This window comes from Heterodontus francisci, chromosome 1 (assembly GCF_036365525.1).
Source record: "Heterodontus francisci isolate sHetFra1 chromosome 1, sHetFra1.hap1, whole genome shotgun sequence".
NCBI lineage: Eukaryota > Metazoa > Chordata > Chondrichthyes > Heterodontiformes > Heterodontidae > Heterodontus > Heterodontus francisci.
This window is the reverse complement of record NC_090371.1, coordinates 175551468-175564599: the sequence shown is the minus strand read 5'-3', so window position 1 is coordinate 175564599 and position 13132 is coordinate 175551468. Positions and strand designations below refer to the sequence as shown.

Genomic DNA, 13132 nt, shown 5'->3' with positions numbered 1-13132 from the left:
AATAAAAATGAAGCAAGTCTCCAAAACGAATAAATAATTCAGATAAAATGCGAGAAAATGCCCGACGAAACCTCCCCTCCTTCCACTTTCAAAAAGACGCGCCGAAGCTTTGACGCATGCGCAGAGGCCAAACTGGCACGTCGGCGAGGAAGACGAAATAGCGCGATGAGGAGACTGTGTACGCATGTGCGTAACGCATCATCTGCGCATGCGCACCGCCGTCCTGGTAAGCCGACCGCAGCTCATGCGCAGGGGGCATGAGACCGTCTGCGTATGTGCGCACCGCGGCGCATCCTGATGACGTGTCTGATGAAGTCGCGTTGTCATGAATTACTTTGGCAAACGCGCGCCCAACCGCCGTCTGTGCCCGCGAAGGGTGAATGACAGGCACGAGCGCGGCGGGAGGAAGGCTGACGGTCGCCAGGTGAAGGTTCGCCTCTTGCCGTTGACATGATGTCGGTGTCGCCGCATGGGGACGGGGAGGCCATTGAGGAAGAGGCGAGGCCCCTGAGCCCGTCTGCAGCCGGAACCGAGTCTCTGTGCCTTAGTCCCAGCCCGAGTCCGCCCAGGGGGTTTGCAGAGGGGCATCGAGGCGGCCAGGGCCACGGCAGCGAGCAATCATCGCACAGGCTGCTGGCTTACAGCGATGCACTGATCTCTATCATAGCCACTGTCATGGTAAGAGGGGCAGTGACAGGCAGCAGGGGCGGCGATGTGGAGTTTGGTTTAAATTCTGATTAAATTGCATTAATGCCCAGTCAGAAAGGCGAGGGCGAATCAGCATTTCCTTCGCAGACGAAGTTCCGGATAATCAATCACTTGGGAGAATAAGCAAGAACAATCTCGAATACATGGTTAGGCTGCGGCATTATTGCAAGTGCAACCTTTGTAATAAAACATGAAAATATTTTGTTGAATCTCATAATTTTTACCGGTATGCCACTGCTGCCACAGCTAGCCTTTTATGCAGTTTTGTGCTTTCAAGTACAGTTTTTTTTTAAATCAGCATTTTAAACTAACTGGATGTGGAGATTGACCAAATAATCATGAGTGGTTTGTTCTTAAGACAGTTATGTGGCTACAAAGCTGAGGCATGAAAAATGATTTATTAGAATACTGTACAAACTTTATGAACTCAGGATTGCATAACCAATTCATATATGAACGAAAAGTAAAATCACAGCAGATGTTGGAAATCTGAATTAAGAACAAAAATACTGAAACACTCATCAAATCAAGCAGTATCTGTGGCGAGAGAAACATGGGGTGAACGTTTCTGCTCAATGCCCTTTCATCAGAACTGAAAGGTCATCAACCTGAAATGTTGACCCCATATTTCTCTGTCCACAAATGCTGTGTGGCCTGGTGAGTATTGCCAACATTTTCTGTTTTTATTTCACACTTTGAGCTTGTGGCTTATGTAGTTGTGAGAATAGTTTATCTTCCTATAAATACTACTTGCTGTCATTTGTCCTCATTAACCAATCTGGGTTCATATGCTTAATTATTAATTACCAGTTTAATCACTAAATCTGAAAAAACAGGGGAGTTCTCACATGATCTTGGCTAACATTTAGTCAAGGATGGGCTAGGGTTGTTTTCCTTAGAGCAGAGAAGGCTGAGGGGGGACCTGAATGAGATATACAAAATTATGAGAGGCATAGATAGGAAGAAACGTTTTTCCTTAGCGGAGGTGTCAATAACCAGGGGTCATAGATTTAAGGTAAGGGGCAGGAGGTTTAGAGGGGATTTGAGGGAAAAAAAATCTCACCCAGAGGGTGGTTGGGATCTGGCACACACTGCCTGAAGGGTAGAGGCAGGAACCCTCACAACATTTAAGAAGTATTTAGATGAGCACTTGAAACGCCATAGCATACGTCTACAGGCCAAGTGCTGGAAAATGGGATTAGAATAGATAGGCTTGATGGCCAGCACAGACACTGTGGGCCGAAGCATCTGTGCTGTATAACTCTATGACTCTATTTATTCTTCAGTCACCAAGAGCAGATTAACTGGTCATTCATTTATTTCCTTGCTGGTTGTGAGATGTATGCGAATTGGCTGCTGCTTTTGTCCACAAAACAAAGGTGACTACACTTCAAAAGCAATTCTTTGGCTTTATAGGGCTTTGGGATGTCCTGAGAATATGAATAGTTCTATATAGATGCTTGTTTGTTGTTGAATCCTGTGGCAGGTACTTCTTTTAGTTTGTCAAGTAAATGCAGATCTTTATCCAGCCCTTTCCAAATCCTGGAAATGAGAGAATATTGTATAGTATTCTATTCCCTTTATATTAAAAATAGGTGCAAGAATTCCGTATCTGCTTTACCACTAAAATTAACTAATACCCCAAAATGTAACCCCAAGTATTCTGTGTGATGTTTATTATGCTGAATAAATTTATCTTACCTCAGAAGCTTCTGAAAGTCTTCAGGTCGTGAATTGCTTAAATAACAATGAACAATTGAAGATGTGTAAACAAACAAATATTTTAAATTACATAAATTTGATGCAGCAGGGTCATAATTAGATCCTACAGGATATAAGTAATATGCCACGTAATCAAAACACAAATAATTTTAAGTTAAGCCTCAACTTGCTTGGGTTGCTAGATAGATATGCTCAATAAGCACATGGTATTTACAAAAGGTGACCGCGGTGACTGCAACAACTACCGTGGAATCTCCCTGCTCAGCATAGTGGGGAAAGTCTTTGCTCGAGTCGCTCTGAACAGGCTCCAGAAGCTGGCCGAGTGCGTCTACCCTGAGGCACAGTGTGGCTTTCGTGCAGAGAGATCGACCATTGACATGCTGTTCTCCCTTCGTCAGATACAGGAGAAATGCCGTGAACAACAGATGCCCCTCCACATTGCTTTCATTGATCTCACCAAAGCCTTTGACCTCGTCAGCAGACGTGGTCTCTTCAGACTACTAGAAAAGATCGGATGTCCACCAAAGCTACTAAGTATCATCACCTCATTCCATGACAATATGAAAGGCACAATCCAACATGGTGGCTCCTCATCAGAGCCCTTTCCTATCCTGAGTGGTGTGAAACAGGGCTGTGTTCTCGCACCCACACTTTTTGGGATTTTCTTCTCCCTGCTGCTTTCACATGCGTTCAAATCCTCTGAAGAAGGAATTTTCCTTTACACAAGATCAGGGGGCAGGTTGTTCAACCTTGCCCGTCCAAGAGCGAAGTCCAAAGTACAGAAAGTCCTCATCAGAGAACTCCTCTTTGCTGACGATGCTGCTTTAACATCTCACACTGAAGAGTGCCTGCAGAGTCTCATCGACAGGTTTGCGTCTGCCTGCAATGAATTTGGCCTAACCATCAGCCTTAAGAAAACGAACATCATGGGGCAGGACGTCAGAAATGCTCCAGCCATCAATATTGGCGACCACGCTCTGGAAGTGGTTCAAGAGTTCACCTACCTAGGCTCAACTATCACCAGTAACCTGTCTCTAGATGCAGAAATCAACAAGCGCATGGGTAAGGCTTCCACTGCTATGTCCAGACTGGCCAAGAGAGTGTGGGAAAATGGCGCACTGACACGGAACACAAAAGTCCGAGTGTATCAGGCCTGTGTCCTCAGTACCTTGCTCTACGGCAGCGAGGCCTGGACAACGTATGCCAGCCAAGAGCGACGTCTCAATTCATTCCATCTTCGCTGCCTTCGGAGAATACTTGGCATCAGGTGGCAGGACTATATCTCCAACACACAAGTCCTTGAAGCGGCCAACACCCCCAGCTTATACACACTACTGAGTCAGCGGCGCTTGAGATGGCTTGGCCATGTGAGCCGCATGGAAGATGGCAGGATCCCCAAAGACACATTGTACAGCGAGCTCGCCACTGGTATCAGACCCACCGGCCGTCCATGTCTCCGCTTTAAAGACGTCTGCAAACGCGACATGAAATCGTGTGACATTGATCACAAGTCGTGGGAGTTAGTTGCCAGCATTCGCCAGAGCTGGCGGGCAGCCATAAAGACAGGGCTAAATTGTGGCGAGTCGAAGAGACTTAGTAGTTGGCAGGAAAAAAGACAGAGGCACAAGGGAAGAGCCAACTGTGCAACAGCCCCGACAAACAAATTTCTCTGCAGCACCTGTGGAAGAGCCTGTCACTCCAGAATTGGCTTTTATAGCCACTCCAGGCACTGCTTCACAAACCACTGACCACCTCCAGGCGCGTATCCATTGTCTCTCGAGATAAGGAGGCCCAAAAGAAATAATTTACAAAAGTGCAAGTCAACTTGGTCAAGGAAACTTGGTATCTGATATAAAGCGTTATGATCCATTATTTTGTCACCTCTACATCAAACGGTTATCTGCTTTAATTTTAAAAGTGCCAAGAATTATTTTGAGTAAGGTGCTGTAAATTAGGGTTTTCAGAATTAAATTTCTGAAAAGTGTAATGTGCTATGCTTTTAGTTGAGTAGATTTCAGATGATTTAATTGAGTTTTGTGTGGTTTTACCATAGTAGAAAGGGACAATTATCCTGACCATTTTAAAGGAATTGTATGCCTTGTCTTATATTAAAATAAAGGGATACAATTTATATTTTTAAAGGATATATTGGCCCAGATTTTGCTGGAGCGTGACTTGTTAAACTTGTTCGTGCACTTACAGGTTTAAAAAAAAAATTCCAACAAGTCGCTGGAAGTGCAAGCTGATAAGGCACACAAGGACAACAGGACATCTGGGACTTTGGTGAACAATTGGGACAAAAGGCTTTAGAGAGGATGCAGAAAAGATTTATGAGAGTGGTTCCAAGGATGAGGGACTTCAATTACGTGGATCAGTTGGAGAAGCTGGACTTGTTCTCCTTAGAGAAGAAAAGGTTGGGAGGAGATTTTATAGAATGTTTAAAATCATGAGGGCTCTCAACAGAGTAGATGGAGAGAAACTATTCCCATTGGCGGAAGGGCCAAGAACCAGAGGACATGATTTAAGGTGGTTGGCAAAAGAACCAACGGCGTAATGAGGAAAAACTTTTTTACTTAGCGAGTGGTTAGGATCTGGAATGCACTACCTGAAGGTGTGGGGAAGCAGATATAATCAGGGCTTTCCCAAGGGGATTGGATAAGCACCTGAGGAGAGAGAATTTGCAGAGATACGGGGAAAGGGTGAGGGCATAAGATCAGCTGAGTTTCTCTAGCAGAGAGCTGGCACAGACACAACTGGCTGAATGGCGTCCTTCTGTAACCATTCTGTGATTCTAAAACAGAGTAAAGAGGGTGAATTAGTATGGGTGAATTCAATGTCAAATCAGGTAAGTAAAGTGAAATAAAGAGAGGGATTAAGAGATGGAAAAAAGAGACAGAAAGGAAAATGAAAAAAAATTAAATTTGACACTTTTAAAATGTCCAAGAACATCACACACTTGAAGGAATGAGACTCCACATGTTTAATCATTCTGGGCAGTCATTTACAACTATCATAAAAGCAAAATACTGCGGATGCTGGAAATCTGAAATAAAAACAAGAAGTGCTGGAACCACTCAGCAGGTCTGGCAGCATATTGTTTGCCTTTGTTCCATGACCTTTTGGTCAGCTATGTGGCCTTGTCCAATCTACACCTTCTTCTTTGTATTCTCTTGCCCCACCCCCCCCCCCCCCCCCGCCTCACTTGCTTATAACCTTTTACATTTCTAATATTTGTCAGTTCCGAAGAAGGGTCACTGACCCGAAACGTTAACTCTGCTTCTCTTTCCACAGATGCTGCCAGACCTGCTGAGTGAATCCAGCATTTCTTGTTTTTATTAACAATTATCATGTTGTTAAAAGGGTATTTACGCTGTCAATTATTAAACCTAACTTTCTGCAGCGAGTTTAATGGGCAATTATTGTGCAAATACACCAACTTCATGAAATCATGGGGAGGTTAAGGGCGAAATGCTGTTTTGTGAAGCTAATGGCAGAGCAGCACAAATCAGCCAGCAACTTGTGACAATTTGCAATTCACAGGGTATCTCTTCCTCACTAAATTGGCTGATTTTCAGATTAATAATGGCATGCGTCATTCACATTTTTCTCCAGCACATTCTGGGCAGTAATTTAAAGGATTTGCTTCTAGTCCAGGCAATCGCACTTTCTGGCCTGAAACAAGGCAGCTGTAGTGATGTGAGCTTCTTGGCAGATTGCAGGTTGTCAAAGTTCCTACCTGCGAACTATCATGTGTTGTGAACTCTGCTGAATATAGTATACTGGAACTAGTTTATTGTGTTTGACAACTTACATTCCTAATTGGTATTATGCAGTTATTTTAGGGGAGGACAGTTTTGCTCTAGATGTTACTGTAGGATGATAACGCTGATTTTAAAACACTACAATGTCCGTATGAATTTAAGTGCAGATCACAAGATAGACACAGATGAGGAATGCCATGTACAGAAGTTAAAATCAGTAAAATTTTAAGATATTAGCAAGTGATTATTTTAATCGTGATCTGGTTATAGCATGACTTTTCTTGACTCAGTCAAATTTTCCTGTGTTCACATGACAGCATACATTCCTACCATTAAAGTATTTTTTTGTAAACAAAATCAAGTCTTCCATTTTCAAGGAATATTGCACGATAAAGCTAAAAATGAAATTTACAAATTAAAACCATGATTTTCCACCTCAATGTACTTTAATATTAAAAGAATAACATTGATCACTCAACTAATTTATCCAGCCATACAGACCAGGAAGATTACATTGCTCCATGTTAGAAAGAGGGAAATTGCCCAGGGTTTTCTGTTCCTGAAATAGTATTTTATGTAAGGTCTGTTTATTTCCTGAAAAATTACGTGTTAGCACAAATAAAAACTGTCTTTTTCATAATTAGCCACATTTAACATATTAAAAATACAGAATCAGAACAACTAAACAGTATATCTATAGTACTGTTATGCTCAGGTGAGGAGGGGTTGTATGGTTCCTCCCCTCTTTTCCCTCCTTGTTTGACTGCAATAGGTTTACTTTCCTTTTGAAAAGAATCTACTTACCAATTCAGTGAGTGTTTGACTGTTTACTCGCTGTGTTCATAAAAGAACCAATCAGACAGGTTTTCTTGAGCTTAACAAAGAAAGAGGTTAGCTTTATTATATTTAAACCGATCTAAGTAAAATAATATACTTTTGGACTTTCTCTCTCTCACACACACATGCATAGATTACAGAGTGGGGGAAGGATAGATTGGTCAAATTAGAGTCCAGAGAAATAAAAGGGGTATACAGTTAGTGAATGTTGGTGACTTGGCTGGCTTCAGGCTGAATTCAGCATTCTTATGACTTTCCTTTGGTGATCCTGATGCTTCTGATTTAAAGATATAGACAGTTGATTTGGCTGTTCTGGAGACAGTAGTGCAGTGTTGTTTTCCTCCAAGGAATCACTGTCTGCGGAAGGGGTGTCCCTGGGTGGTCATGGTTAGCAAACGGGGATCGAAGCTTGCAAGGTGGGTTGGAGAGAGAGGGAGGAAGGATGGACCCCACTCGAGTCTCCGCTGCTTGTCTCCCTATTGCAGAGAAAGCAGAGCTTAAACACACGAAGGATGGGCCTGTCACATGACCATCATCCAGTGATTCAAAATGGTCATTACTCGTGTCTTTCTCCATTGTTTAAGTGATTGTGTTTAAGGAATTCCCATTATGGCTTGATGAGCTCACGTCTGGGAACCCCCTCTCTAGGGTCCCACTGTCCACGTGTTTAGGTTTAGTGGTTCGTCTCCACCAATTGAATACCTCAGCTGATTGCCTTGATGTCTTGTTGATGGGGACAGGATATGTGGTTCACTCATATTCCCCAGGTCATTGTCCTTGATGCGTCTTTACACACATGGTATCTCCATCTTAATGAATTGGAATGTGGAAGGTATAGTGATACAAATTGGAGTAGCCATCTTTAGGTGCAAGTTCAAGTCACCTTTAGTCTCTGTTATTTAAAATTCAATTTAGGTTTCTAGCCGGTGGATTAAAAATCATCATTTGACGTAAAGCATGTTTTCGTGATACCTCCATACCACGTGAAATGAAATGCGACAACAGGTGAGAAATGTGTCTAGGGGTCTTTTGCTGTCTTTACCTGGTCTTATTGTAACGGTTTTATTTTTAAACACACTGATTTTTGAGATCCCCCTTTTGTGAATCTTTGTTCACAACTTTCCAATTATAAGGCAAAAAAAAACACACCAGGTTTTCTCAGGTTTAAAGAGGAAAGAGTGAAATTTATTAAAACTTAAACTCTAATACAGTTAACACCTAGAGATATACGACACACCCACGCTAGCTTGCACACACGATATACACATGCAAATAGGGACAGAAAAGAGGAGAGGAAAACAAAGTATAGAGGGGTTTGAGGCAATATCAGAAGAGTTTCTTCTTTAATGTGCTGCGAGCTCACTTGATTGTAGGTAGTCTTGCTGTTCGGGGCCCAGTGTTCGTCTTAAACCTTGTTCATGTGGGAGACTTCTCTCTTTGAGGTGCACGTGTTTTCAATGGATTCCAAAGCTGGTGAGAAATGAGATGAAAGCAGACAGGAAAGAGGTCTTCTCAAACCAGGAGCTTTCTGAGTTCAACTCCTCTGTTGGAAGTTCAAATTCAAAACCTGCAACAATCAGTCATGTGACCAAAACTGGTCTGACCACTTCTTCTGTGTATTGGGGAAGCAACGACTGGGTCCCCATTGTTCCAACACTGTCGGTTACTATGCAAAGGTCTTTCCAGTCAGGGGCTTGCAATTTTAAGTTTGAATGTTCATGTGGCGAAATCATGTGTGCCTCAGTTTTGGCAGGTGGGGGGTTTGCCTAACAATATAAAAACAACTATACACACAGATTCATCCTCAAACAGTCACTTATCAATCTTACACTGTTATAGCTATGCTCTGGTCAAGTTTTCATCCGATGATTCTGGATTCTATGCTGAGTTAAACTTTAGATAAAGCATCAGCTATCACATTGTTTTCCCCTGCAATGTGGGTAATCTTTAGGTGGTAAAGTTGCAAAAGAAGGATCCATTGATATAGCCTTGCATTCTGTGTTTTGAATTTCTCCACAAGTGTTGTCTGTATAAGCTAAGGTCTCTCTGTTTCCATTTCGGACATTTGCTTCAAAGTGCTTGAGAGCCAGTAACAGTCCCAGAGTTTCCTTCTCCACAGTAGAGTATCTCTTTTGACGTCTGCTTAATTTTTTGGAGAAATACCCAACTGGTCTCTCGATGCCTGATCCATCATGGAGCAGGACAGTAGCTACCTCTAGGTCACTAACATCAACTTCCACTTTAAATGGTTTGTTAATGTTTGGAGCTGCCAGCAGTGGTTTGTTGGTTAAGATGGCTTTCAGCCTCTCAAAAGCTGTTTGGCACCTCCCTGACCACACTAACTTCGTTCTTTTCTATAACAAGTCTCTCAGTGGGGCAGCTATAGTCCTGAAATTTGGGACGAACCTGCGGTAGAACCCACACATCCCCAAAAATCGCATTATTTCCTGTTTATCGTAATGACGGGAAAATCCATCAATGCCTGTACCTTTGCTGCTCTGGGCAGCACACGCCCTTGACCCACAACATGCCCTTGATAGGTTACCTGAGCTTTAGCGAACCAGCTCTTTGCAAGATTTACCTCCAGGTCAGTCAACTGTATCCTTTGGAAGAGGGCTTCTGACTGGTCTAGCTGGTCCCCCAGGTGTCACTGTATACAAACAGATCATCCAGGGACACTACACAGTTGGACTGGCCAGCCACTACCTGGTTCATAAGCCTTTGGAAGGTGGCTGGGCAATTTCCTAATTAAGACGTCACCCGGCACTGGAATAAGCTGTCTCGGGTGATGAAAGCCGCAATCCCCTTAGCTCGGGTGGTTAAGGGAACCTGTCAGTATCTTTTTAACAAGTCTATTTTTGTTATGTAAGTGATGTTTCCTGCTCTATCAATAGTCTTCCAGGCAGGGAATCAGATAGAAGTCAGCTCTGGTTACTGCATTAACATTTCTGTAATCAATGCAGAGCCTTGTTGAGCATCGGGCTTGGGCATAAGCACAACTGGGGAATTCCAGGTGCTTTGACTGGGCTCAATCAGGTTGTGCTCCAGCATGTACTGAATTTCTTCCGAACCTGGGTCAGTTTCCCAGGACTTAGGTGATAGGGATTTTATTTTATGGGAAGGGTCTCCTTTATCCACATTTTGTGGGGCTAGGGTGGTGTAGTCTGGTTTATGCCTGCAGATCGCTTTAAACACTGTGAGCAATCTTATTAGGTCTCTTCTCTGTTCTGCGTTTAAATAGGAGAGAATGGTGTCTAACATTTCAGTGTTAGCTAACTGGACGGTGGGATTTGATATGGGAATTGTCCAGGCCTCCCTTGAACTCGTCCTCACTGTCCCTTTTGCCCTCCTCTTTCTTGACTGCCTGACAGAGCTGTGCTTGTTTGTCCCCTTCCTGGCTGTGATACTGCTTTAACATTTTGACGTGACACAACCTTTGCTTTTTCCTAGGTCTGGGGTGTCAATTAAATAATTCACCTCGCCACTCTTTAATATTCTGTATGGGACAGTGAACCGGGCTTTCAGTGACTCACTTGTATTGGTAGTAGCACTAACATATGGTCTCTGGGCTGAAATGTTCTGGCTTTGGCATGTTTATCTACCTGCCTTTTCATAGCTGTCTAGGAGGTTTTAAGGCGCTCCTGACCCACCGGCACAGGCTCTCTTGAGCTGCTCACAGAGCACGGAGATGCAGTCTAACATAGAGAATTCATCCCTTTGCTCTAAAAATCGCTCCTTGATTTGTTTACGAGGACCTCTCGCATCGTCTCCATAAACTAATTCAAAGGGACTAAAGCTGGTGGACTCATTGGTGAGTCCCTGATAGCAAACAGGAGAAAACCCAGCCCTTTGTCCCAGTCATGGGGGTACTCAGCATTATGCCCTAATCATTGTCTTTAGGATCTGGTGGTGCCATTCCAAAGTCTCTTGTGACTGTGGGTGGTAGGCTGAGGACTTTAGCTGGGTTATGCCCAGATTACCCATGGCCTTTTGAAAAATACTGGGCATAAAATTTGTGCCCTGATCCAACTGGATCTCGGCAGGATGGCCATATCTGATAAAGAATTGGGTTAGCCCCTCCACAACTACATTGGCAGAGATAGTTCTTAGGGAAATGGCTTCTGGAAATCTGGTAGCCACATCCATAATGGTGAGAAGATACTGGTAGTCGCCTTTTGTTTTTGACAGGGGCCTCAACAATCCACCAGCACCTTGCTGAATGGTTCCCCAAAAGCTGGTATGGGAATTGGGGGTGGAGGTTTTATTGTAGGTTGGGGCTTCTCCACAACCTGGCACACGTGGCAAGTTTTACAGAACTCCACTACATCCTTGTGGAGGTGTGCCCAGTAAAAATGCTGGCTAATGCGGGCTTGGGTTTTTCGGATACCAACATGTCCAGCTATTGGAATCTCGTGGGCTATCCTCGGCAGCACCACTACCTGGTGGACCACTCTTTGTCCGCAAGTCTGTGAGGTGGTCTCCACTTTCATTATCACCTCACTCTTTAATTAGTAGCACTCTGGAACTCCCTCAGCTTCAGTTTGGGCAGTCTGTGCTAACTTTTTTAACACTGGGTCGGCTTGCTGAACCTCGACCAAGAAAGACTTACTTAACACTTCCTTTGGCTGATTTAAATTTCTGAAGAAGATTTCAGCTAACCAGACAGCAGGGTTATCTGTCTGCAGTACCAGTTCAGCCTTCTCTGACGGAGCTTATTTGGCCATGGACTGGATCACCACACAGTCCAGGAAAATGCCAAGGACCTTCTCCAGTAACTGCTCTGTCTCTCTGACCTCGTTCCGCCTCTCTAAGCCCACTGGGCAAGCTATCACCTTCACCCCTGCCAGGTCATTACTGAGGAGCAGGTCAACCCCGTTCACAGGTAAACTAGGGACAATCCCCATGGTTACTGGTCCTGAAATAAGATCGCACTCTAGGTACACTCGGTATAAAGGTATTTGTATATGCCTTCCCATGATACTGTTCACTAATACTTTGGCATTCAATGTCCTTTCTGGGTGAAAAGTCATGCCTTTTCCCAGCAGAAGGGATTGGGTGGCTCCTGTATCCCTATGTATGAGTATGGGCTTAGTTGCCTCACTCGAGGGGTAAGGGGTCACTTTTCCTTTAGACACAAAATCCTGGTAACTCTCAGGGATTTTGTTAAGTCCTCTTGCACTCTCAGCGGTGCATTTACAGGGACTTACTGCTGCAGCCTGGTCAAGGACCCTTTTCCTGCACTGGTCTGATGTACCCCGACTAATCGTATGGGTTTTTCCGCATAATTTCCAGCAGTCAGCTCAAAGGTGACCTGCCTTGTTGTAATGGAAACACACAGGTTTTCGGGCATCACGCCTGTTCTCAGCACTTCCTTTTTGGCCTAAAGAGGGCCCCCTGTATTTCCAGCTTTACCTTCTTGCCCAGGGCTGATCATCCTCCTATCATCCTACCTTCTATCCTTTTGAGGTTTTTGGAGGTGACTAAGGAAAGGTTTCCCTTGGGGCAAGGGCTTGTGGACAAGCTCATAAATCTTCAGCCAGAGTTGCTGCTTGCCTGGCTTTTGAAACGTTTTATTCCTCCACGTGGGTTTTTATGGAAAGGGGAAGCAAGGTTTTGAACTCCTCAAGGAAGATCACCGCTCTGAGGCGTTCATAGGTGGACTCTTATCTTAAGCATCTGTATCCAACAGTCGAAATCGAGTTGCTTAACCCTTTCGAACTTGATATAAGTTTGTTCAGGACGCTTACGGAGAATTCAGGAATTTTGACAGTACACCTCCGTAGAGGCCTGCTTTAGGTTGGGAAAAAGAACCCGACCGAACCACAGCAGAGCCGAGCCTGACCCCGCCCGAGTCCCTCCGATTTTGCCCCGAGTCCGACCCGACCCAAACCCGCCACTACACGACCCGACCATCCCTTTACTTACCTTCCTGACACTGATGTGCAAGACATCATAGTGATATCACTCGCTCACTGCGCAGACTCTGTTTCGTCCCGGACTCTCAGCTCCGGTAAGTTTTTATATTTTTATACTGACTAGCAGAGCACTTACCCTGTGTGTCCGGCCTGACCCGAGCCCGAAAGCCAGTCCCAGAAGATGGGCCT

The 13132-nt window shown here is 44.2% G+C and overlaps 1 protein-coding gene across 2 annotated transcripts in view; it reads left to right on the top strand.

The window, feature by feature from the left end:
• The first annotated feature begins 280 nt into the window (after window positions 1-280).
• tmem175 (transmembrane protein 175) overlaps window positions 281-13132 on the top strand; it is a 55638-nt gene continuing 42786 nt past the window's right edge. For both annotated transcript variants that reach the window (XM_068038929.1, XM_068038919.1), the window contains exon 1: window positions 281-678. In XM_068038929.1, the coding sequence (XP_067895030.1) occupies window positions 451-678 (228 nt within the window). In that variant the 5' untranslated portion in view covers window positions 281-450. The remainder of the gene's footprint in view (window positions 679-13132) is intronic.